The 26,538-nt window shown below is 39.0% G+C and overlaps 1 protein-coding gene across 3 annotated transcripts in view; it reads right to left on the bottom strand.

Moving 5' to 3' along the window:
• The window catches only part of UTRN (utrophin), a 577,632-nt gene that overhangs the window by 280,703 nt on the left and 270,391 nt on the right, over nucleotides 1–26,538 (bottom strand). For 2 of the 3 annotated variants that reach the window (XM_048844328.2, XM_048844327.2), the window contains 2 exons: nucleotides 24,670–24,824; nucleotides 16,100–16,289 (listed from right to left, as the gene is read on the bottom strand). In XM_048844328.2, the coding sequence (XP_048700285.2) occupies nucleotides 16,100–16,289; nucleotides 24,670–24,824 (345 nt within the window). Of the gene's footprint in view, nucleotides 1–7,460; nucleotides 8,057–16,099; nucleotides 16,290–24,669; nucleotides 24,825–26,538 lie in introns of those variants that run through there. The other variant, XM_048844330.2, reaches the window with a different exon arrangement.

Here is a 26,538-nt window from a genome sequence, read left to right as displayed (position 1 = left end):
TTTTAATCTTTACTTGAGTTATTTCCCTGTTCTCAATTATGTTCAAAACTCCTTCTAATTTAGAATTAATGTGCTGTTTACCTCACCTCTAGATCATCAACTTAAAGTAACATTAACACCAACCAGACCTAAAGCAGACACTGATGGAACCAGTAACCACAATGTCCTAACTAAATACACTGCAATTCATCATAAGCCTGTGTGTAATACACTTTAACCAGTTTTCAATCCATGCAAGACAGGGCTCATTCCAAAGCAATATCAATTATTTTTTCAGAATCAGACAGATATACAATATCGAATGTTTTGCTGAAATCCAAATGGATTGATTCCCTTGTTTTCCCTTCATCCACAAATTTAGTAATTCTAACAAATTCCAACAAAAAGCAATCAATTACTCTTTGGCAGTATCTATTTATAAACTCTTCTCATATTTTTCGTCTGTTTTTCTATAGATTTTTAATTATTTTCTCTCTCAGTAATCCTTCCATTATTTTACTAGGGAGAGGAGAGACACATCAAGGACAGTCTCCAAGATGACTTACTTTCTTTGAAAATCAGTACTAATACGCTTTTTTCCAAGTCTTTCCCAATACCTCATTAAGTTTTCCATGACTTTTTAAACATAAATTATCAGTTCCTATATTGCATATAAACTGAGCCAGTTGAGTTGCAGATGTTCATATTTCCAAGTATTACATTGCCTGTTTTTTTATAGGATCTTTCAGACTTCATAGTTTTTTACATTTCTTTATTTTGCTTGTTGGAGACAGATTCCAGATAGGACTTCAGTGTTCATTTTTCAATAATCATTCATTTAATCCCACTCAATCTATTAGTTAATTTCTCTCTAGCAATCCTTTCCTCTCAATTCTTATAAATCCTTTAGTCTCACTAGCACTCCACCAACCTACTTTTATGGCTCTTAATTGTCCCATGTAAATCATTCCTCTTCGGGTTGCCTTCAATTTACAGTGAAGATTTTTTTTTAAAACAACCTTCAGATCTTTGAGTGGTACTTTATAAAAAGCATATTGGCCACTAATTGTTCTTTGCCTTCATTTTTTTTTTAAAGATATTAATAGTGTGTTGCTTTTCAATCATCATACTTCTGTCAGGCTTCTTCCAGAAGGGCAGATCTTAATACTGCCTCTCATCAGACATTACTCACTTGATTTCTCAATTCCTCGAAATTCACTCTTATGAAATCTAATATCCTTACGCTAGAACATTCTTTAAATTAATTCCTTATTCAAATAGCTCATGTTTCCAAGGTTTGCTTTTGTTCTTATATTTGTCAATGTACATTTCTTTGGTGGCAGATCTTCGTAGATGGAAAATCTGAGTCCCATGGCTTGTTTGCAGGGCAAGTTGCTGAGCAGCAAGCCAGGGTGTGAATCTACAGCACACCAGCTTGCTGTTTGTCCCATGTGAACACTGCTACAGCACAATAAAATTTCCAAATGCAGCAGCCACACTCTGGGACTTTCACTGTGCTGTTAATGCGACCAGCCAGCTCTGGGATTGTGATTACATTTACTCTCCCTTTAAGGGCTCTTCACACCAACAGAGTGATATAAAGCAGCCGTAGTATAAATGAGAATTAGCTCCAGAGTTTCTACTATTGAGATAATAAATTTGCCTTATACATAGTTCAGGAATGCCTTTGATGATGTGCATATGGCTGTACTTGTCACTCATCAAATATTAGGCAGTTAAACAATGCCACAAGTACAGTTTTGACCACCCCAAGAGTTGCTTCAGGAAATTCTGGTTCTCTCTCTCCTAGTGCCCTTTAATTCTGCTATTGTTTCTCCTTTTTGCCCCCAACTGATTGCCACTACTTCATCAGCTTGAAAAGATGTCAATACTTTACCAAGTTCAGACCATTTAAATATTAAAGGTGAAATCCTGGTTCCACTGAAGTCAATGGAAAAACCTGTATTGACTTCAGTGGGCCACAATTTTACTCTAGCCTTTTGCCACAACAATCCCTATATTGATTTTTTTTTTTACCTTATTCCCAGTCATGTTTTCCCAACTTCCATAAGACTGTAGCACTCTATACCTCAAAGCAACACCCATATTCACCCATCATATAATTATGATATATTTCATACAAAGCATGCCATGTAAGATATCATATGAAAGGTCATAATCTGATTAAACAGATTGTTCTGTCAAAATATGTATTGCATTAGTGTGTATGTAGTTATGAGATTTTGCTGTGTGGTTGTTACTGAAATATGTTGTACATTTAAAGAGTCTCTACTGCTAGTTCCCCAGTGACAACAAAGGAGATGATCCACTCCCAGGAGAGTGTTAAGCCACCATCAATCAGCAGGGGAGTTATTAACAAGGGATTTACAATGCTGTAAGAGGACTGCACCAGCACCATACAATGGGGGATTGCTCAAAGCCCACCGGGACACGTCTGGACTAGTGTTTTCCAGGCACATGGACTGAGGATATACAATGGGGGACAGTGGCATCATACCTTTACCTTTTTCCTTCTCCACCAACGATGGAAGCAACAGGAACACTGGGAAGACAAAGATGAACTGAGGAAACAGACTGTGTATTAAAACTGTAACCTAGCTGCAACATCCATTGAGGTAAGAATAACTGCTTGATCCAAATACTGCCTAGTCTAATAAGGTTTAAGATTTAGATTGTGTGCTTACCTTTTATTTTCTTTGGTAACTATCTCTGACCTTTTGTGCCAACCACTTATAATCACTTAAAATCTAGCATTCTGTGGTTAATAAATCTGTTTTATATTTTAGCTAAAACCCGTGGGAAATCTCAGCTCAGTTTATAAAGGTTAGTGTGTGTCCTCTCCAATCAAGGGAGAGGTGGACTGGGTAATAAACTTACACTGGTCAGGCTTCTGATCAGGGCAAGACCATACAGTTCTGGGGTATAAGGCTGGGAGCATTTGGCTGGTACCTTTTTCAGTGTGATTTGTGACTGGTTCAGGGAGCATTCATGCAATCTAGCTGGGCGTGGGACCTCACATGCTGTTGTACTCAGTGATAAAAGGGACTGGAGGGGTTTGGTGCTTGTCAGTAGCAAAGCATTGTGAGAGACAGCTCAGGCTGGAGAGTTAAGGGGGAACAGCGGTACCCCAGATCCAGGTTTTACCCCGAGATCCCATCACAAAGTTGTTGCTACTTTCAATATTTGAGGACATCACCAATGTCACAGTGAAAGGTGACTCTGAGCTACCTTAGTGTTCATTATATTCAATTTATTCAATATCTTCATACACGTTTTAGATAATGGCATTGAAAGTACACTTATAAAGTCTGCAGATGATACCAAACCGGGAGGGTTGCAAATTCAAAATGATCTTGACAAACTGGAGAAATGGTCTGAATTAAATAGGATGAAATTCAATAAGGACAAATGCGAACTACTACAATTAGGAAGGATCAATCAGTTACACAAATACAAAATGGGAAATTATTGCCCGGGAAGGAGTACTGCAGAAAAAAGATCTGGGGTTTACAGTAGATCACAAACTAAATGTAACACTGTCACAAAAAAAGTGATCATCATTCTAGGATGTATTAGCAGGAATATTGTAAGCAAAACACAAGTAGTAATTCTTCCACTCTACTCAACACTGATAAGGCTTCAACTGGAGTACTGTATCTAGTTTTGGGGACCACACTTCAGAAAAGATGTGGACAAATTGGAGAAAGTCTAGAGGAGAGAAACAACACTGACTAGAGGTCTAGAATATATGACCAAAGGAGGAAAGATTGAAATAAGTCGGTTTGTTTAGTCTGGAGAAGAAAACTGAGGGGTGACATGATAACACTCTTCAAGTATGTAAAAGGCTATTATAAAGAGAAGGGTGACAAACTGTCCTCTTTAACCACTGAGGATAGGACAAGTAATAATGGGCTTATATTGCAGTAAGGGAGGTTTAGGTTAGACATTAGGGAAAAACTTCCTAACTATTAGGGTAGTTAAGCAAGGGAGGTTGTGGAATCGCCATTGTTGGAAGTTTTCAAGAACAGGTTAGAGAAACACCTGTCAGGGACTTAGTCCTGCCTCAGTGCAGGGGACTGGACTAGATGAACTATCAAGGTACTTTCAGTCCTACATTTCCATGATTCAAAACTTTTAACATCACTGTCTTAGTATATTCACTAACAGTAGTGACAATAAATAGCAGAAAAGGAAGAACATTTTTAAAATATGAATTTATACATATTTTATGTTTTAATTTTTTTGATGAGCACATTTTTTCAGAAGAATATTCTCTCATATACCAGCTCTTTCCAATTCTCTTTCAAATGGTCTGCATACATGCTAATAGTGTGTAGTAATTCTCCAACAACATAATACATATTTCAAAATGTTCACTACATTTACCTGACTGAGCTATAAAACATTTTATCATTTTTGTTACAAGCATTCATAAAAGCTTTTTAATTTCATATAGTGTTTTCATAAGTAATGTTGCAGTTTTAGCTTTAGGGGAAAGATCACATGTTTTATACCTTCTCATGAAGCAATTTTTCTAGTCTTCAGTGATAACCTCATCCACTCCCAAAATATCTGAAACCAGTTTGGACGTAACAGTAGAAAATGTGCTATTTGAATAATTTTGCATTGGATAATTGGTCTTTTAGGTTATTCCATCTCTTACTTCTGAATTCTATGACGCAATAAACTATTTAAAAAAAAGATGTCTGACAAATAAGGCAAAGTTAACCATTGAATGATGACATTCTAGTATGCTCTGGTACAACGTAACTGTTGTCCTGCTACACATACTAGTTATGTCCTCAAGTGATTTCAATGTACAAAAATAGTTATGTAGCAAGTTCAGTGGAGGAGGATCATCAGAAAAAGAGTTAAGCATTCTTCATTGTCTTCGTGTCTTCCTATCATCTTCCAACATTCTAAATGTAGTTCAAGGAAGGGCTGAGTTTTGTTTCTGCTTTTAACAAATTTACAGCCTGAAGACTCTGAGTTTTAAGTTATTACTTTACCATGCTGCTAAATTAGAAGAAAAGCCATTCTGATTACAATTTGAGGATAATGCCTGTTTTTGTTTATGATGCTCTAATTAAATAAGCACCCTGTTTGTCTGAGCATTCATATTGCTGATGCTAATTTCTTTGCCATGGCTGACTTTCTCACTAACTTCAGAAGGGGCTTCTTTTACATGGAAAGTAATTAGTATTTGCTAGGTTATGCAATAAGAAAAAAAAACAGTGAGGCACCAATCTGTTCATTCAATAAAGCATTCAGAACCCTAATAATGATTATGTAACTTCTCCTGCAGAATTTAACTGTTAACTCTATATTTCCACAAATATACAAGAGACGTATATACTGCATTTTTTCCAAAGGTTTGAGGAGGTGGAGATGACCACTTGAGTGTAAATAATGATTTCCTTAAAAGCTGTTTTCAATTTGTAATTTAATTCTCAGAAGCAAAAATGGTTCCATCATCAGTCTCAGATATCACTGCCTTACACTGACACCTGCTGGAAGTGGCTCGGTTTGTAAATATTTCCTTTTCTATCAGTAGCTGATTTAGCAGGGCAGGACAATTCAAACTCCAGTTTAAATCACCAGGCTATCTATAAGAAAAACATACAATATATAATCACAAATTTCCCAGAGTCTACCATTCAGTCAGAAAATGTTTTAAGTAACAGCTTCTTTAAGATTTTTAGAATCCCTTGGGTAGATTTAAACTCAGAAAACTATATACGTGGTTAGTTTCTAGACTTCCACTTAGTAGACAATTACTGCTGCTATTACCTCCCGTCTATAGTATTCATTGATTACTAGCAAGTTGACAAACATTCTGTTACAAGGTAGTTTATCTACAAACATAAAAATGACTAAAAAGATGCTTTTATGTATTCATATTTACTAGTAATTTTTCAAAAGAGAATGAATGTTTTCTTCTCCATTCATAAAAAATTGCTTTATTTGCATTACAAATGTTCTTTACCAAAGCAAAGTATTCATTGTTAAAATGACAAACAAAAAGTACTGAAGCAGATATGCTTAAATAACTTGTATTTACACAACAAACTAGCTATTCTCAATTGTTCATTTCTGTGAACTGAAACACCACTTAACTACATTATGTAAATAGGGGACAATTTCCAATGTATATTCAAAGGGAGTACGATCATCCCAAAAAGTCAAAACTCTACCCATGCAAACTTACATTCTATTCAACTGGTCAAGTTTGGAAGTAATGAAAGAATATAAAGCATTTGGGCAATGCCTTTGTAGCTTATTTCACCTCCAAATTTCCCTCAACAGAAACTCTCTCACATTGATGCAAAACTTCATGATTAGCTAGCAGCATGCCATTTTCCAATCCAACAAAAAATGAACACTGAGAACTTTTCAAGTTTACCTTCAGACATACGTTGGTTTACATACCTCGTATGTAATTTGTGTGCATTTTCAATATGAAACAAAAAGGTTTAAAAACATCATAAGCACCAATTAACCAACAAATGGATTTCATGGTAATATCAAAATACCCTGTTTTTCTCTTGGGCATGCACCTCTCCCAATATCTGTACTGTCAAAACTCCTGAAAGAGAGAATTCACCTGTTAGGCTCCAATAACCCATGACAGCATGACTGACACACACATCAGGCTATGTTAACTGCCTAAGAAATGGCTTCCGAAATACAGCACAAACTTGCATTCAAAAGTCTCACATCCATGAAGTGACAATCCTTTTTAAAAAAAGCTGACTTCAAGTGGGCTGCTTAGGATATTTCCACAGCAACAAAGTTGTCCAGCTGTACCTGTGCAAGGTATGGAACAATACTACAGTCCTGCTGGAATCTGAACCTTCAGTCTCAAGGAATGAGATAATAGTTCTATTCAAACAAAAAGTTGTCAAATCTGTCAACATGATTTTCATCTAACTTTTTTTTTAAATTTTGTAGAACACTAAAAATATTAGAATCAGAAAATAGAAGTGCTAACACTGTTTACTAACCTGCTGAAATCATATGCTTGTTTAAAGTTTGTTTCAACTCAAAACCAAACAAAAAATAGGAATTTAAGAAAGCTGAAGTATCCTGGATAATGACTAAATAGGAGTTGAAGAACTATAACATTTGCCAGAACCTAACCATCATCCCTAAATAAATAAATAGACTTTTAGGGAAGGTAACTGAATATTAAGAGTTCCTTCACAGAAATCCTTAAATGTTATCCAAAAACATTTTATCAAAAAAAAAAAAAACCACTTCAGCAAATGCATTTAAAACATATTTCACATTCTTGAATAACTCACATATATGTATGTACAACAGAATATAACAGGCTTTCAAAATTTACTTTCTAGGGTAGGATGCCTTCTATAGGATGCCCATCTTATTTGTTGGCTTTTTGAGATAAAAGTAAGGTCTACAGACTCTCAAAGGTCTGTTTTTTCCCATTTTTTACTCACCTTACAAAGCTTTTGGTAACGTGGAGAAGAAACTGCCATCCTCTGCAAGCAATGCAACAAGACCACAACTTTCTGCAGAGATGTTCTCACCACAGCCATCATTTTAAGTTTGCCACACTTCTGAAGACACCTCAGAATTTGCATTATAAATGAAGAGCAACTATGATTTCCTCCTGGTCACTGGACAATGATTTGCCAGCTCTCTGAGCATGCTCGCTTCCAGGATTGCTTTTGACAGCTACAAAGCTTTAAATGTCTCAAAGGCAAAGGAGGTTCATACAGCATAAGTTTCTCTCAATTGAAAACAAAAACCAAGAAAATAAAACCCTTTACAGATCCTCCTAGCTAGTATATGCTCAGCTCAGCATGCACAGAGAAAGAACGAAGTTGTTGAGCAGCCGAATGTCTGCTACCATACTGGAATGCACTAAATAGCAGAGAAGATTGTTAACTGAAACATTAAAGCTGCAGAAACAAAACAGAATTCCCTTAGGAAGACAGCTCCAACATATCCCAATAGTTCTTCCCTTATAGCTGTTTTATAGTGAGAGAGAGAGAGAGAGAGAGAGAGAAAAAAAGAGAGAACACGAACATGGCATTCACTCCCTCACTCGGGAGAACTGTGTTCTCGCTCTCAGACTAAATGCAGCTCTGGCAGAGCTGTGGAGTGAGTGAATAACAGACCATGTTATCAATCTTGAGAGAAGAGCAGAGGGACACCTGCCCTAATTATATCAGCCATATGTTAAGGGCTAATAAATCATATACAGGCACATCTCATAGCTAGATTATTAATAAAAAAGGAAAGACTGCTGGGGACAAATCTCTTTCCTGTGAAAACTCTCCTAAAGCTAATTCATCCAAAGGGCTCCCAAACGAATAATTTCCACGCCAGTAAGCATGAATATTTTTAAGATGCCATTTCCAATTAGAACCTTTTCCTGAATGACTCATTAAGAAATGGAAAGAATAAGAGTGAGAATATGATTTTGGCAAACTGAACATTTCAAGTCACGATCACGATCCCTAGACAGGGTCTCCACTGCCTTGAATCCTCAGAGGCAACACTTTGATGTATATTCACCGTAAAGCAATATTATTTAAGCAAGCTATCTAACAGCAGAAATAAGACACAACAATGTGGGAATTTTTTTTATACCTATAACATACTCCAGGTGTAATCCAACCAACATACGCAGCCATATTACAGCACCACCACATCCAGCCACGTCTTATTGCTTAGAGGGGTGAGTCAACCAAGACATTTTCATTTCTATTAGAGGTGCTGCCAGAACAAACATCCAAAAACATCAACACAGCAGGAAGCAAAACAGCCAGAGTTTTAGACTACACTGGACAACGTCACTGCCTCAAAACAGAGACAGATCCAACTTTGATTATAGCAGGTATGGCAGTCAATGCAAACTGGTAAAAAAAAAATTAGTGTTCTAGAAACCCATCAAAAAACAGTGCACAGTGAAGAAAGAACACCCAGTGAGCAAAGCCTTTTTGAATTATTTTTACATTCATGTACCTGGCTTCCACTATCATGGCATCCTAAAAATTCTCCAAATTAAGGGAGGGAAAAAAACACATTGCTGATGGTAACCACATTGCTGAAAGAACAGGAAATGCACTTATACAACTACAATACATACCAAAACAGAACAGAAAAAATATTAAATTAACATATTAATTAGAATGTTGGGTCTCAACCTGGGGTGTCAACCCCCCAAGGGGAGATACCAACAGGTCCAGGGGCTCTCGACCGCCTTTTCTTTCTTTATGGATAGATAGGAGAGCAGAGGAATGTCCAGAAACTATGGGAATTAAGAACATAAGAGCTTCCATACTGGATCAGACTACAGTCCACCTTGCCCACTGTCCTGACTCCTGCAGTGACCCATGACAGAGATTCAGGGGAGTACAGAGAACAGGACAACTATGGAGTGACCCAGCACTGTCTTTTACTCCCAGTTTATGGCAGTCAGAAGTTTAGGTTTTACCTGAGCAGGGGGTTGCATCCCTGCCGAGCCTGGCTAATAGCCATTGATGGACCTATTTCTCTATGAACCTACCTAGTTCTTTTTTTAACCTAGTTATGCTTTTCGCCATCTCAACATCCCCTAGCAATGAGTTCCACAGGTTAGTTTTGCATTACGTGAGGAAGTACTTCCTCTTGTTTGTACTCCACCTGCTGACTTAACATAGGGTGACCCCTGGTTCTTGTACTGTGTGAAAGGGTAATACTTCTCTATTCATTTTTTCACACCATTCATGATTTTACAGACCTCTTTCATATCCCTCATTAGTTGACTCTTTTCTAAGATGAACAGTCCTAATCTTTTTACTCTCTCCTTGTATGAAAGATGTTCCATAACCTCGATTATATTTGTTGCCCTTCTCTGAATCTTTACAAGTTCCACCATAACTTTTTTGAGATGGGGCAATCAGAACTGCACACAACATTCAAGTGTGGGTGTTCTATAGTCTGATATAGGGAAATTATGGTATTTTCTATCCCTTTCCTAATAGTTCCTAACATAGTTAGCCTTTTTGACGGCTGCAGTTCATTGAGTGGATGTTTTCAGAGAACTATTCATGGTGATTCCAAGATCTCTTTCTTGGATGGTAACAGATAATTTAGAACTCATCACTGTATAATCATAATTGGGATTATTTTTTCCAATGTGCATTACTTTGCACTTAATGTTGAATTTCATATGCCATTCTGTCAAGTATCAAGGGATAGCCGGGTTAGTCTGTATCCACAAAAACAACAAGGAGTCCGGTGGCAGGTTGAAGACTAACAGATATATTTAGGCATTAGCTTTCATGGGTAAAGCTTCTTCTTCAGATGCATGAAGAAGTGTTTTTTTACCCATGAAAGCTTATGCCCAAATAAATGTGTTAGTCTTTAATGTCATTCTGTTACTCAGTCACCCAGTTTTGTGAGATCCCTCTAACTCCTCACAGTCTGCTTTGGACTTAACTATCTTGAACAATTTTATATCATCTGCAAACTTTTCCACTTCAGCTTTCACCGATTTTTCCAGATTATAAATGAATATATGTTGAACAGCACTGATCTCAGTACAGATCCAAAGGGGACCCCGCAGTTCACTTCTCTCCATTGTGAAAATGACCATTTGTTCCAATCCTTTGTTTCCCATCTTTCAACCAGTTACTGAACCATGGGAGGACCCTCCCTCTTCATCCCATGGCCACTTAGTTTCCTTAATAGCCTTTGATGATGAGAGAGCAAGTCAAAGGCTTTCTGAAAATCCAAGTACAACTATATTGACTGGATCACCCTTAGTCTTGCTGATTCCCTCAAAGAATTCTAATAGATTAGTGAGGCATGACTTCCCTTTATAAAAGCAGTGTTGACCTTCCCCCCCACCAATCATGTTTATCTGCTAGGTGTCTGATAATTCTGTTCTTGATTACAGTTTCTACCAATTTGTCACCCAGTGCTGAAGTTAGGCTCACTGGACAGTGATTTACAGGATCTCCTCTGAGGCCCTTTATAAAAATCAGAATTACGTTATGTACCCTCCAGTTATCTGGTACAGAGGCTGATTTCATTGTTAAATTGCAGAACTACTAACTATGGTATGTAACCTGAGTTCCTTCAGAACTCTGGGGGTGAATACCATCCATTCATGGGGACTTATTAGTGTTGAGTTTGTCAATTTGTCCTAAAACCTCTTCTACTGACACATCAATTTGAGACACTACTTCAGATTGGTTGCCCAAAGAGAATCTCTCTGATGTAGGAATCTGCTCTGCAGTGAAGACCAAAGTATTAATTTAGCATTCCTGCAAGTACTCCTTTGTCATCTATTGGCCTCACTGTATGGCAAGTTTTGTGCTTCTGATATACTTAAATCATTTTTTACTGTTAGTTTTTGCATCGTTAGCAAGTTGCTTCTCAAATTCTTTCTTGGCCTGCCTCATTATATTTTTATATTTTACTTGCCAGAGTTTCTGCTCCTTCCTATTTCCTGCATTAGGATTTGTCTTTCAAATTTTTAATATATGCCTTTTTGGCTCTAATGGCATCCATTAATCTGCTGTTTAGCTATGGTGGCATTCTTTTGTACCTTTTACCATCTTTTTTGATATGGGGTATACGTTTATATCCCAAATTAAAGGATTAAAACTTTTCTTTGTAACGTGGGGTGATAGCATACAAGAGATTTGAGCCACTGAATTAGGATATGAGATCTGGCACAGGATGAAGATGAGAATGGAGACTGCAACCAGTACTACATGCTCATTTTTAGACTGCAGCATTAGATATATTCTACAGAGCTAGAATACAATTTACCTGTTCACCTAGAAGATGCACACTTTTTTTTCCAATGTCTAGCCTGACTGGATAGCCAATGTCTAATTTCAGGTTTAGTTTGAAAATCTGAAAAAATTAATACAATTATGTATCTATTATTAATCTGCATATTATCCATGTGAAAATCTCCATATATCTTTCTAGTGCATCAGTCAGCATGGTATGGAGGCACCAATTAAAATTAATATTAAGGCTCTGATGAATTCACAGAACCTCAGGTATTGCATAGCTTTGAAGTGACCACGTTATACATTGCTCAGTTTTAAATGTTTCAAGTGCTGGCGTACTCCCTTTCAGACAGAGCGATCAGCTTGAAGAAGATTCTACGTCCTTGCCTTGGTTCCCTGCGAAGCAATCGGTTCTCCCCCCTTCTGTATACTCCCTTTTCTGAGAAATAGACAGCATGTAGGAATATGGGAAAATTAAACACTTCCTGTCTTTAAAAACTGCCTTAACTTGCTTTTGTGTTTTTCCATTTCTTTATTCTCTGCTCGCACTCTCTCCCGATTTTATTCTTTTATCTCCACATTAAATATTATACATTTCTCTATCTTTGTAATTATTTTCTTTCCTCTTCCTGTTTGCTCTTTATTTTCCCATTACCAGGCTCTATCCCTAGCTCACCTCCCCCTCTTCCAGGTCTCCTATGCATACATCCCCCTGCTTATACCTGTGCTAATGCCGGCTTGTTCTGCTGCACCCTGTGTTCGTGATGGGATAATCCCTTCTGCATGGAGTCTGTCTAGAGCCAGCCTTCTTCATTTAAGCAGATTCTTCTGCCCAACACCAGCCTCCTCTACCACAGCCTATGCATTGGATTGGATGGTCCCCCAACCATAAGTTCTTCCTCCTTGAACAATTTTAAAATAGATTTCCCAGCTGGCCTTTTGGCTTCCCACCTCATTCTCACCTCCTCATTTGACCGTCACTAATGAATCAACTATTCTACTCACCAAAATGGCCGCTCCTCAAACTCATCTTCACTAAACACTGCAAATATCATATGAGAGCAATTTCCCCTTCTCACCTATCACCACCTCACTTCCAGGGCATAGCCCACCTACAATTCCATCCAGTCTTTTTGTAATCTCACAGCCATCAGTACCCTTGATTTCCACACCATTCTCCATCCCCTTCTCTCTTCTCTCAGCTCCTCTGCCTCCATTCAGTCCTTCCCCCAAAGCAGAATTATAGCAACACATTCTACTCACTTCATTTTGACTCTTTTTCCCCTCTTATCCACCACAAAGTCTGTTCCTTCAACCCCCTACCCTGACTTACACTCAATATCTGATGCTGCCACTTCCCTTCCCATACCACTGAACACTTCTGGACTTCCCATGGCAAAATAGATTTCTTCCACTGCAAATCTGCCCTCTCCTCTTTCAACTGTACCATTTTCTTTGTCACCCATTTCATCCAACACACGCAAGGAATTAGACCACCAATAATAACAAGGTTGATGACTAGTTAAGTTCATTTTATCTATTTTAAAAAACAAACAAAAAACTTACAAATGATTTGGAACCATCAAATTATGCAACAGCTAACCTGTCGGAATCTAGTCATGTTACTCTAGTCCTCTCTTCTTTTATTTGTTAAAACCTCATTTGTGTCTTGTTTCAAATTAGATGTGTCACAATCTGAACCCCTTGTAAAGTGCTATTCAATCAGTGTATAGTTCTCCTAAAGAATCTCCCCTTAAAGCAAGGACAGTATGAGCACAGCACATGTTTTGTAACCAATTTGATTTAGGAAATACAATGCCTTGTACATTTAAACACATGAAATTGTGAGATAGACGGAGTTTCATGTTAATGTATATACCACAGCACCAGGGTTAAAAATAAAATATTTTGAATGTGAACAGATTGTGGGTCTGAGTCTGGAGTAATTTTATTTCTCTTTCCTGTAGGTATAACAAGAAAGACTAACTGTACAGTGCTGAAAGAAACATAAGATAAAAAACAAATGTCTGAAAACACAAGAATACACTTGGAATTATTACATCAATACAATAATATGAAAATCTATACTTTTAGAAGACTAATGATCATCAGAAAGTGAAAGTGGCCTTGGAAGTTGGGGGGAGGGAATTTATTTCAAAGTCACTGAGTTATGAAAGCCTTTGATATGTACTATAGTTAAACCTTTCATATCTGAAAGGGAACTTAAAATTATGTGTTGACTCATGGGTAGGTTAGGAGACTATGCTCCCTCTGCTGTGCAGTGCAGAACAGAGCACAGCCATGGTAAAGATAGAAAACAACAGTAAAGGGTGTTGAACTAAGGGAGGTGGACATGTGGCTGCGCTTTAGCTTTCTTAGCCCCAAACAGTCACCTCTAGCTTCTCTGTGGCCACAGAACAAGAACTCTGCTCCTTGTGGATGAGAAGGAAGATCTCTGTTATTTTAAAAATGGAAACTTTGTACAACTACGGAGAGCTGATCACACCTCATGACACAGAGGCCAAAATAAGGCCTCTTCTCCACTGTCTTACCCCTTGTGTACTCATTTTCACCTGTGCAGAGGGGGTGTAAAACACTAACATTCTGATTTAGCCTTTGAACAGGTGTAAATGACTACAAGGCAATGTAGAATCAAGCCCTCCACACACCACACTATCTCAGATCATTAACTCTCTGTTGTCCCATTTCAGATCCCTTACATCTCCTATTTGTATACGAAGTATTATTACAGTATTTCCCATCTGTGCTGGATTTACCTCCTGCTTTTGTGATTAACAACCATGGAAGGCTTTTTTTTTCCTTTTTAAAGGAGAAAATGCTAATTCATGGAAGATAATTACAGACTACTATACCACCATGGTACAATAGTTACATGAACATATCTAGAGAGGAATATTCTGATTGGCCACATTAAAGCATTGGCCATACTATGTCTGCTATACAATAAACTACTCTTTCCCTAAACTTTTGTTATCACAGATTTTAGATTAGTTAGTTTCATTTAAATTATATAGATATGCTTAGATCAATTGCACAACGGATTCTAACAAGCTCTTGCTCATTAAAAACTACTCGAGCACCATCAATTTAGACCATGAAAAGATATTACTCCAAACTTGGGGCTGGACTGTGTGGCTGACCTATCTATTGTGCTTTCTTTCCCCACAGAAAGAAAATACATTACATTAGATGATAAAGTAAACTAACTGAAGGAGAAACAACATATTAAAAAAATTAGGAAGAAAGGGGGATAGCTGTGAAGGAAATTCACAGGATGTCAACAGGGCAACCAAAGAATCCATATTATTTCAGAAATCATTTTAACCATTTATCTCCTAGCACAAATGCAAAACATGGAAAATTATTTTAATCTAGTGGAATCCAACCTTTTCAGCCTGAGGCCCAAACATAGCATTACAAAGAGGTCAAGTGTCTCCAATCAACCCTTTGGTACATATTCTCTGCCCTGCTCTCTTCCAGTTGTGCCCCTAAGGCAGAGCCTGTGTCGCCCTCCCCACATATTCCAGTAAAGAGGCATGTTGGGTATGGAGAAGGGAAGTAGCTGGAGTGTGCTGACCCTAGGGGGAGTCTCCTGTCTTCCCCTCCCCCGCCATCCTCCTTTTGGCCTTTCCTGAATGGCTGTGTGAGGGAGGAGGAGCCATTCTTTGCTAGGTATTCCTCAGGCCCAGGGGGGAATACCTAGCTTTCCCAGTCTGGCAAGGAAGTAGGCAATGGAGCAAGCAGAGCCACTTTCTCTTCTCACTCCCATGTAATGCAGCTGGTTACCAGCAGGTTACCAGCAGGGGAACTGCTGAGCAACAGTGAAGGGATAGCAACAACTCAAAGCACTCCCGGCTAACAACAGCTCTGCTGCTGGGGCTGCAGGGAAAGTGCCTAGGAGGAGGGGGGAGTGAGGGAGGCATCTGAGAAGGCATACCTGTGCTGCCTAGTGGCAGGGCAGAGTCAAGCACTTAAGTTAAACAATTGGGTGTAGCTAAGGGGGCACATTTTCAATTCATAATATACATTTTCTTCTTAATACAGCTACCCACCAGGGTCACAATTTAGAACCTGAGGGATGCAGACTGCCCAAGACAAAGGCTGGACACCCTTGCTTTAATCCCTAGTAAGGATTCTTATGTTTCATTAAATCAATAACTTCCTCCATACCCATTGCCATTTTGAAATACTGTTTTCATGAATAAGATGCAGGATTTCCAGTTTATTAGGTGCCTTTTCCCTGTCAGATTCACAATAATAAATGTGTAAATAGTAAATGTAAAAACACACACACAAACACACTCTCGTGCTCTTACCTGCATCTGTTTTTTCAGTTCCCCAATACAGGCACTGTCCTCCAGAGCAGTCTCCCGCTGGGATGCATCTGCAAGGACATTAACTGTAGTTTCTGCCTCTTGCATCCACTTGAGAAAGCCCTCTAGATCCTTGACTAAGGCTTGCACTATCTTCAGTTCAACCTCCAAGGCATTCTGCCTATCACCAGCTCTGAAAGCACAAATAAGACAGGCATCTCAATTTTTTTTCCATTAAGACATACCATATCATGTGAATCATAAATGCAGATACTGTAAGATGATCTCAAGATTCATGAAGATAAAACACTAAGAAAACTGTACAGACTGTTCCCACTTGTTTTCTTTTATGTTAGGTCATTGGTTCCTGCAATGTTGCATCTGTATCTATCATTCTGTACTGGATATATGTAGTACACCCCAAACCCCTGGATTTGTGTGAGGAAGATACAAATTATTCAATAAAACCTAACATTTCCATCTATGTGTTATCATAATGGCTGTGTGACACTGCAAGTGTGAGAAGCTGTTATTGCCACATTTTGAATGTTTTTCTCACTGCTGTTAGCAGTAGCCCGTTGCTGTGAATGGAAACCATTTCCCTAAAATTGAATATACTTTACACATTACAGCATTGTGGAATATTGAATAGATGTACTTCATTTGCATTTGTTTAGGAGAGCCAAATGACTTCCATACCCTAAAAATACAGGGCTTCCACGAACATAAATGGTATTTGCCTTTATGTGACAGTGTGGACTTAACACTAGCTGACAACAGCCCCCATTAGGGTGGAAACATCTAACTGTATTGACACCTCTTGCCTTTGATAATTTTCTTGGTGAAAATCATTGAAATGTTGCAAAACCAGTTACCTCGAATTACCTTAATTTCTCCAAATTGGTGGCCTTATGCCCAGCATGACCGCCTCACACTGGAAGCTAAAATAATGTTTGCAATTCTCTATACCGATAGTCTTTTGGTACCCTAGGAAAGAAGTGTCATATTTAACATCTGTGGGTTTTCTTTTCTCCCTGTGGTCAGGAGTACATACCTAAAGAATGTGCCATATTTCAAAACTATAAGCCCAAAAAGATACTGGTTACAACATCCCTCAGCCCACACCGCTTCCCGCAGCCCTCATTGGCCTGGAATGGTGAACCGCGGCCAGTGGGAGCTGCAGTCGGCTGAACCTGCGGATGCTGCAGGTAAACAAACCAGCCCAGCCCATCAGCGGATTTCCCTGATGGGCCGCGTGCCAAAGATTGCCAATCCCTGTTCTAGCTCAAAAGGCCAAGTGAACAGTAAATCAACTGATAACCTTTTGGTAATATTTGACAGAAAGGTCAATGGTCAAATCTGAGATTTTTCCATACATAGCAGCTCATAAGTAATAAGCCAAATTTAAATATTATGATTCAAAAAGACACTTAAATGACTGAAATTGCATTAAACAGACTTGAAGTATTGCTAACATTCAGTGGACAGATCAAAAAGTCAAATTTGGGGGAACCGGCTCAGGCCCATATCTAATAAAGAGCAAGATTTTGCCAGCCTCACTCATGCTGAATAGAAGCTTTGTACCAAAGAGTAAACTCAACTACTAGGATACCTGAATATCTGGCAGAATCTAGTCCAAAACAGACATACAGAAAGGAGAATTCCAGTGTGTGGTTTCCAATTGTATAATCACACACACTTGTGAGCTTATAGTGATTTCATCATAATAAATCACAAGGGATAGTGTCAAAAGGCTGCAGAGCAAAGCCTCTCAAACTGTGGTCTGCGGAACACTGAGCTCCATTCAGGTGGTCCGCGGATACTTCCCTCTAAGGTGTGCACCTGGACGGCCAGACACGAGTGAATAAAGGGCCACCCACTTGCAGGCATGGCTCCACTAATTAGGTGCCTAGACCCTGGAGCAGACACATGTAAGGTGAGGTGGTGGCCTTGTGGGGAATAGGTGGGAGGTGGCAGGGGGCAGTGCAGTAAGAAGAGGGGGTGGGGGAAATTTGGGATGTGCAGAGCTGCGGAGGCCAGAGAAAGAAGAGACTTTCCCCAGCTCCAGGGCTGTGGCTACCAAGGAGAGACTGCCCTCCTTCCCAGCCTCAGCTCTGTGGCTGCCATGGTGGGGGAGACAGGGAGAGATCCCCATCCTTCCCAGCCCCAACTTCGGGGCTGCTGTGGCAGGGGAGAGAGAGAACAACTTTATTACAGAAATGTAACAATTCAAAATTGTTAGTTAACATTTTTTAAAAAAAGAAAAGGAGTACCTGTGGCACCTTAGAGACTAACCAATTTATTTGAGCATAAGCTTTCGTGAGCTACAGCTCACTTCATCGGATGCATTCAGTGGAAAATACAGTGAGGAGATTTATATATACACAGAACATGAAAAAATGGGTGTTTATCATGCACACTGTAAGGAGAGTGATCACTTAGGATGAGCTATTACCAGCAGGAGAGGGAGTGGGGGGGTGGGGAGGGAGGGGGAGAAACACTCACCAGCAACCACACACCACACAACAGAACCACTAACTCAGGAACCTATCCTTGTAACAAAGCCCGTTGCCAACTGTGTCCACATATCTATTCAGGGGACACCATCACAGGGCCTAATCACATCAGCCACACTATCAGAGGCTCGTTCACCTGCACATCTACCAATGTGATATATGCCACCATGTGCCAGCAATGCCCCTCTGCCATGTACATTGGTCAAACTGGACAGTCTCTACATAAAAGAATAAATGGACACAGATCAGATGTCAAGAATTATAACATTCATAAACCAGTCGGAGAACACTTCAATCTCTCTGGTCACTCGATTTCTGACCTAAAAGTGGCTGTTCTTCAACAAAAAGACTTCAGAAACAGACTCCAACGAGAGACTGCTGAATTGGAATTAATTTGCAAATTGGATACAATTAACTTAGGCTTGAATAGAGACTGGGAGTGGTTGAGTCGTTACACAAAGTAAAACTATTTCCCCTTGTTTATTTCCCCCCCCACCCCCACCCCCAACTGTTCCTCAGATGTTCTTGTTAACTGCTGGAAATGGCCCACCTTGATTATCACTACAAAAGGCCTCCCCCGCACTCTTCTGCTGGTAACAGCTCATCTTAAGTGATCACCCTCCTTACAGTGTGCATGATAAACACCCATTTTTTCCATGTTCTGTGTGTATATAAATCTCCTCACTGTATTTTCCACTGAATGCGTCCGATGAAGTGAGCTGTAGCTCACGAAAGCTTATGTTCAAATAAATTGGTTAGTCTCTAAGGTGCCACAAGTCCTCCTTTTCTTTTTGCGAATACAGACTAACAATGGCTGCTACTCTGAAACTCAACATTTTTAAAAAATCTCATTTACCCATTACCAGTTATACATAGCACAGTATGAAACTGAATTTGATGATGTTTTTTCAAAATATGGACCAAATAAAAGTGAGTACTTTCAGTAGGACTCTCATTGTATAGGCACGTCTACCAGTAGCTGCTATCCGAAATGCTGCTACTAATTCAGTAAACTGTCTCTTCCTTCCAAGTCAGAACTAAACTAACACTCTCATATGGTGTCAATGGCAAAGTGTTCATGAAGAGGCTGCTGTTTAGAGGAGACATAAAAGCAAAATCCTCACCACTTGTCATTTTTGTATGTGTAGGAGTTTCCCTGTTATTTTGGCCAAAATTCTAACCTTGTACATTTACATTCAACCTCCTTACATTCTCCTTAAATTTTAAATGAAGGAATGAATTTTCTTCCCCTCCTTCCTGCTGTACTGTGCTGTGCAGTGTTTGCTCAATAGTATTAAGCAGTTGCTGTGTTTGAAGCTACAGGTGGCTGAATTTCAATAGTGGCTGAAATGATCCATAGATGCAAGACCTGATTTTAGAAACAAAAGAAGTTTCAGGTTACCAGTTCCCTCCAGGATCAAGCCCATGGTTTGTACATTAGTTTATTGGCACTCTGGAAAAGCATTGCATAAATGCAAAACAACTGTCATTTAAACGCAACAAGTCTAATGTTATATTTTTATAACTATTCTGTTCAAAGAAATATCACTTGAATAATCCCCATCTTTTAGAAACTAAGTGGTTCCTACACACTCCAAATTCCGGCTACTGCCATATAAACTATTGACAGAGCAGTACCCTTTAATTTAGCCCTGCCTCCATGGCTTGATGCTTCTGGCTCTAGATCTGGTGGGAATATGCCTGAACATTTATCTTCTTATTGAGGAAATAATAATGGAATGTTAATTCGAAGGATAGGGTGCTTAATAAATATGTTGTCTAATAACACAACACCCTCTAAAATTAAAGCAATGTAACTCAAAGAGAGTAAGAAATAAAGACGTCAAAGCAACTAGGAAGTCTTGACTTCAAAATCATTTCCCTCTGTAAGGATTTCCTTCACAAACAAGGGAGTAAGTTTGAAGGTGAAATAGCGATGAAAACAGAACAGTCTGGAAATAAAGGTGGCTTTCAAAGAAACAGACAAGCTTCAAAGTATACCTTGACTTTAGCAAAGCTTTTGATAGTCTCCCACAGTATTCTTGCCAGCAAGTTAAAGTAGTATGGATTGGATGAATGGATTATAAAGTGGATAGAAAGCTGGCTAGATCGTCAGGCTCAACAGGTAATGATCAATGGCTCAATATCTAGCTGGTAGCCAGTATCAAGCAGAGTACCCCAGGGGTTGGTCCTGGGGCCACTTTTGTTCAACATCTTCATTAATGATCTGGATGATGAAATGGATTGCACCCTCAGCAAGTTCACGGATGACACTAAGCTGGGGGGAGAGGCAGATACTCTGGACCCTATCCCTACACCTCCAGCATGACCTATACAAATTGGAGGATTGGGCCAAAAGAAATCTGATGAAGTTCAACAAGGACAAGTGCAGAGTCCTGCACTCAGGATGGAAGAATCCCATGCACTGCTATAGGCTGGGGACCGACTGGCTAAGTGGCAGTTCTGCAGAAAAGGACCCGGAGATTACAGTGGATGAGAAGCTGGAGATGAGTCAACAGTATGCCCTTGTTGCCCTTGAAGGCAAACGGCATATTGGGCTTCATTAGTAGGAGCACTGCCAGCAGATCGAAGGAATGATTATTCCCCTTTATTCAGCACTGGTGAGGCCACATCTGGAGTACTGCGTCCAGTTTTGGGCCCCCCAATACAGAAAGGAGGTGGAAAAATTGGAGAGAGTCCAACAAAATGATTAGGCAACAAAAATGATTAGGGGGCTGGGGCACGACTTATGAGGAGAGGCTGAGGGAACTGGGCTTATTTAGTCTGCTGAAAAGGAAAGAGTAAGAGGGGATTTGATAGCAGCCTTCAACTACCTGAAGAGGGGTTCCAAAGAGGATGGAGCTCAGCTGTTCTCAGTGGTGGCAGATGACAGAGTAAGGAGCAATGGTCTCAAGTTGCTGTGTGGGAGGTCTAGGTTGGATAGTAGGAAAAACCATTTCACTAGGAGGGTGATGAAGTACTGGAATGGGTTACCTAGGGAGGTGGTGGAATCTCCATTCTTTGACGTTCTTAAGGCCCGGCTTGACAAAGCCCTGGCTGGAATGATTTAGTTGGGGTTGGTCCTGCTTTGAGCAGGGGGTTGGACTAGATGACCTCCTGAGGTCTCTTTCAACCCTAATCTTCTATGATTCTATGAATCAAGACAATTGACCCAGATTTGTAAGCCTAAGAACTGGTGCACTGGACAGGAGGATGAGCTGAACTTTACACCTAATTTCATCACTTCAGGAATGATGGCCGCTGCACTAAATTTTAATATCTCAAAACTTTCTGCTTGATTGAAATTGAGAGAAAGGACTATAACAGGCTTACATTCTATCACTTTCATGCTATTTGAACTAAAGCTGAAAACATGTTATTAAGTATGCTCTTCATATTCCAGCAGCATGATTAATATATCAAATGGTTTGAGAGTGATGATGTGGGTAACCTAGGAATTTTCCGTTTTTCAGTTAGAAGAAAAACTAGGGCTTATGTGATGGCCTAGTGGTGATCCACACTGTTATAAAGAAGACTTAGATACTTTTCATTTCATTCTCAGAAACTGCAAATCCAAAACTAAAAGAAAAGAGAGAACTCTACCCTGCACCGTAACCACCTTTTATGACAATACAGCAAGTGCAGTCAGACTCCAAGAGGAGTCCAAATCCAGTCATGAAAGGACAGAGTCTCTGACAAGGGTCTTCCAAGGTTGTGGAATCCATACTGGATGAAATTCAGACTTCCATAAAACTGCAAAAGTGACACTGGACTAAGGAGTCCATAGGGAAAAAAATATGTGAATTCTATTAGTAAAGCCACGATCAAGAACAAGAAAATCATTCCCCTTTTAATTTTAGGCTCTTCCCAGCCTGGCCCGAACACTAAATTCCATCAACTTGTTTTTCAGATTCATACTAAAAATCAATACTCTGCGCGGGGGGGAGAATGTGTCAGGAAGAAACAACTGGGATGCTGAAGACATGGAATGTAATCCATTATTGAAGCTGTGAAGATACTGATGAATTACCATAGTTTTAGCCCTTGAGTATAAAAATGTTATTAGCCACTGTACAGCATATCCAATTTACACCACATCAAACTGGAGGGCTCAATCTCTTTAATGTCAATAGCTTTAAAATTAGCTGTTGAAAATTTAAAGTTCTGCTGGAATTATGTTTTATAGCTGTATTGTAATGCTATTCAGAACAGTGAGTCTTCCAGCTCAAGTAACTAAGGAGAGTCTTCCTGGTTTCTCCATGCATGAATACTGCCAGAACAGACCATGTAGCACTTCTAAAATGATATTGTAAGCATAAATCTTTATTTAACGCATAAGCCATAGAACTGAACTTTGTGCACAAAACAATCTCTTCCCCACCAATGCCTCATGTGAAGTAAGCCTCAGATTGTATGGTATATATGGCCTAGGTTGCCAATCACAAATACAAACTGAGATTTTTATTTCCATTCTTTTTTCATTTGGGCAATTACAGTAACAGCCATAGGGATGACCCAAAATCCCAAATCTGAATGTGAATGGGTGATCAAAAAAGGACCTGATCCATGAGATCCTCAACACTATGAAGTGGCCCACACTATGGAAAACAACTGGGAATCTCTGTCATAAACCAATGCCTTTTCCCACAGTGTGCCTGGAGCCACAGGAAGTTAGGTGCCCAAATCCCAGTGAACTTCAATGGGTTTTCAAACTCCTTTGAAAATTCCAGCATATAACTCCAGACACATCTAAAGAGGGATATATTTTTGTTCTCTCTCTCTCTCAAATCATCATGTAAGATGAGCTACAAAGTTTTATGCCATTTCAGTTGTCATCTCTGGAAATAACCAGGAAAGCATTTGTATATATTCCATGCCACATCAAAAGTGCAAACTACTAAGGTAGAGTTTTCCCTCCCAGGAAGAGTAACAAGATTCTATACACTGCTTCCTTCATTACCTCTGATACTTACTGCATGCCACTGCAGTCACCTCCTCCTCTCCCATTAGGTCATAATGCCACTTATACAAAACTTTCATTATCCATCTCTCTCTTCTCATTCACTTTCAGCTACAAAAGCAGTTTCGTTGGTTGTCGTTATTTAAAAAGACTTTTTAAACACACTGAAGTTTTCCCCTAATAATGATTCTCCCTACTGAATCATCATTAAATGATTGGGCCAGACAACTATCGTGTTTAAAGCTTTTGATATTCAAAAAATATCAGTCATATACTATTCTTGTATCATTTGTCTGTCAGCTACTAAAAAATATAAAACAGGAGTTGAATGGAGATTTGATTACCTTTCAGGCAATATACACACACATATATGCACATATACACGAGTGGGACCATATTTTTACTGAAAGGAAGACTTTCAGCACCCAAGTAACTACATCTTTATCAGTGAGTGTAAATAAGTAAATTTCAAGCGGAGAATAATTTACTCTTCTTACAGCTCCTCAAGTTAGATACTCAGGTTGAAAAATAAAAGGTACCACATACGAGACCCACAAGAAATGACAAACTGGAGGCACTTCAGGAAAAGGATCACCAAGATCTGAAGAGGCTCATAGGAATTAACGTATGTCAGAAGACTGAACTGAATACATATAGACTCACAAAAAGGAAACTCGGAAACCATCTATAAATATCCAAAGGTGCTGATTTCAAAGAAGGGAAAGAATTGTTCCAAATGTTGCAGACACAATTGGCTAGGGGCAAAGAAATAAGACTGAACGAAGGAAAAATTGTGACTCTACATCAGAATTTATTTATTTATTTAACAAGAAGATCAATACGTGTATGGAAAAGTCTTCCAGGGTCAGTTATGGGAGTTCCCATAATCAGAAATACTCAAAAATAGACTCCCTCTGATATATGTGACTGTTGAACAGGGATAACCCTACTTGCTACAGAAAATGAATGGGATTACATGACCTATGAGGGCCTCTCATATCCATGAGTTTATGTCCAATATTTTGACTATTTAAAATTGCAAGATCTAGATTTACCATGTACAATATTTACATTCAACAGAGCCTTGAAAAAGTTACCTTTGATTCAGGTTTATCCAAGATGTGTTTAAGTGATCAGTGATTTCTTTCACCTTCCTTGTGTCATCATCACTGTAGTCCAGCAGAATTTTATTAGACAGGTCATTGAATGCAGCCACAGTTATGTCCCCTTTACGCAGCTCTTGTATTAGCAGCTAAGGAGAAATTTCAGAATAAGTCAATAGAAATAAACAAGGCATCAGAGCAACCTTAAAATCAAAGTCTGATTTCTTATATTTTGAATTTTGTTAAATTATTGCACACACAGACTATAAAACGTTTATGTGTATATTTTCTTGTCTGACATAAATCCCCTATTATTAAGGCACTATAAATTTCAGTAGATGCTAATGAACTATTCAAATAGAAATATGAGAGAAAAAACTTGCCAAAGAGAACAAGGGACTACACAAATTCTTTTCTGCATTTCATTGCCCATCTTTGCCAGCTGTTAAGCAAAATACAGAGTAAAAATAAAGATGAACTTCAAAATCAAAATATTTTTTGAAAAGTCTGTTTTGTATAATTTTTCTCGCACTGTGTTCCACGTAAAACCTCTAAAATATTATGAGACATGCACCTCCTGCCATTAAAAATGGGAGGAGCTGGAATTTTTCTTCAGGAGCTGTAGGCCCTTCTCTTTATAGGGAATGATATCCCATACTTGGTAACCAAAGATCAGAAGAGCATAACGCACGCCTGCTTACAAACAAACCAATAATACGCTGCTGTACATTACATATTAACAACAGAGAACATAAGAGGAAAATTAAATTAAAAAAAGGTTTAACGTTAAGAGGATAAAGCTCAAACTGCAGAGTATATGAGAGAAGTACATTATGAATGGTTATTCATAATGTGTGAATACATTAAATATATTTTTCCATAATCTAAACATATTTAGTCTAAACTCTTCATTTTGCATGCTTCACTCATGCTACATTATCCATCATGGTATATTTATTAACAAACATTTAAATTATGTCCTTTAATAAACAGTGAACCATTTTACTCCCACTGCAGATGGGTTTAACTCTGGTCCACTGCTCTAGCGTATCTGGTGGGCACTAACTCTAATATCCAGAAAGGGCGTTTAGGTGGCAGTACAAAAGTGAAAGGGGAATACTGACGGGGCTCTCATGCCTCCCTAGTTCTGGGTGCAAAGGATTGGAAATATATGTGCTTCACACAGTACAGGCACTGTTGATGCTTTTCACTGACAGAGAAGGAGCAAGGGCAGGAGACACAGTTCTTGAATCCTGGAACTCTGGGCATAGTCACAGGACTGCGGGATTGTCCCCAAAAGGGGCAGGGGAGTGAACTTATCGTATCCCAATTATAAGCTTACTAACTATAGACTTATTCTAATTAAAACTAGATATATACAAACTATTTATGAGTTTACTTTACAGATTATGCACTGAAGGAGGACATGATCCCAACTCAGGCCAGGCAGCAGTAAGAAGGAACTGGAGAGGCGTCAACCCACACCACCCTTTATGCCCTCGACCAGGAGCGCAAGGGAAGCTATTGCACATGTGTAGGTCAACTGACACTGCTCTGAAGTATTTCTGGACTCCAGCACATGGCATGCATGAGTACCCACATGTGGAATATACCCTCAAGGAGGACCAGCACTCAAGGAAGAATATTTGAATGCTTTTTGGAACATTTGATTAATTCTCACCACATTTTCTCCCCCCTCCAACCCAACTTTTATCCTAATCTCCTCCCCTTAGACTATTTTTTCTAAAATTACATACTGTCTCTATCCCTTCACTCCTCCACCCAGCCCAAGAACCCCCCACATTGATTGAGTTTCCTCCTCACTTGTGATTGTGAACCTTTAGTTCATCTTGTCCTACTCCT

The sequence above is a fragment of the Caretta caretta genome, chromosome 3 (assembly GCF_965140235.1).
Source record: "Caretta caretta isolate rCarCar2 chromosome 3, rCarCar1.hap1, whole genome shotgun sequence".
In the NCBI taxonomy this organism is placed as follows: domain Eukaryota; kingdom Metazoa; phylum Chordata; order Testudines; family Cheloniidae; genus Caretta; species Caretta caretta.
This window is presented reverse-complemented; position numbering and strand designations above follow the sequence as displayed.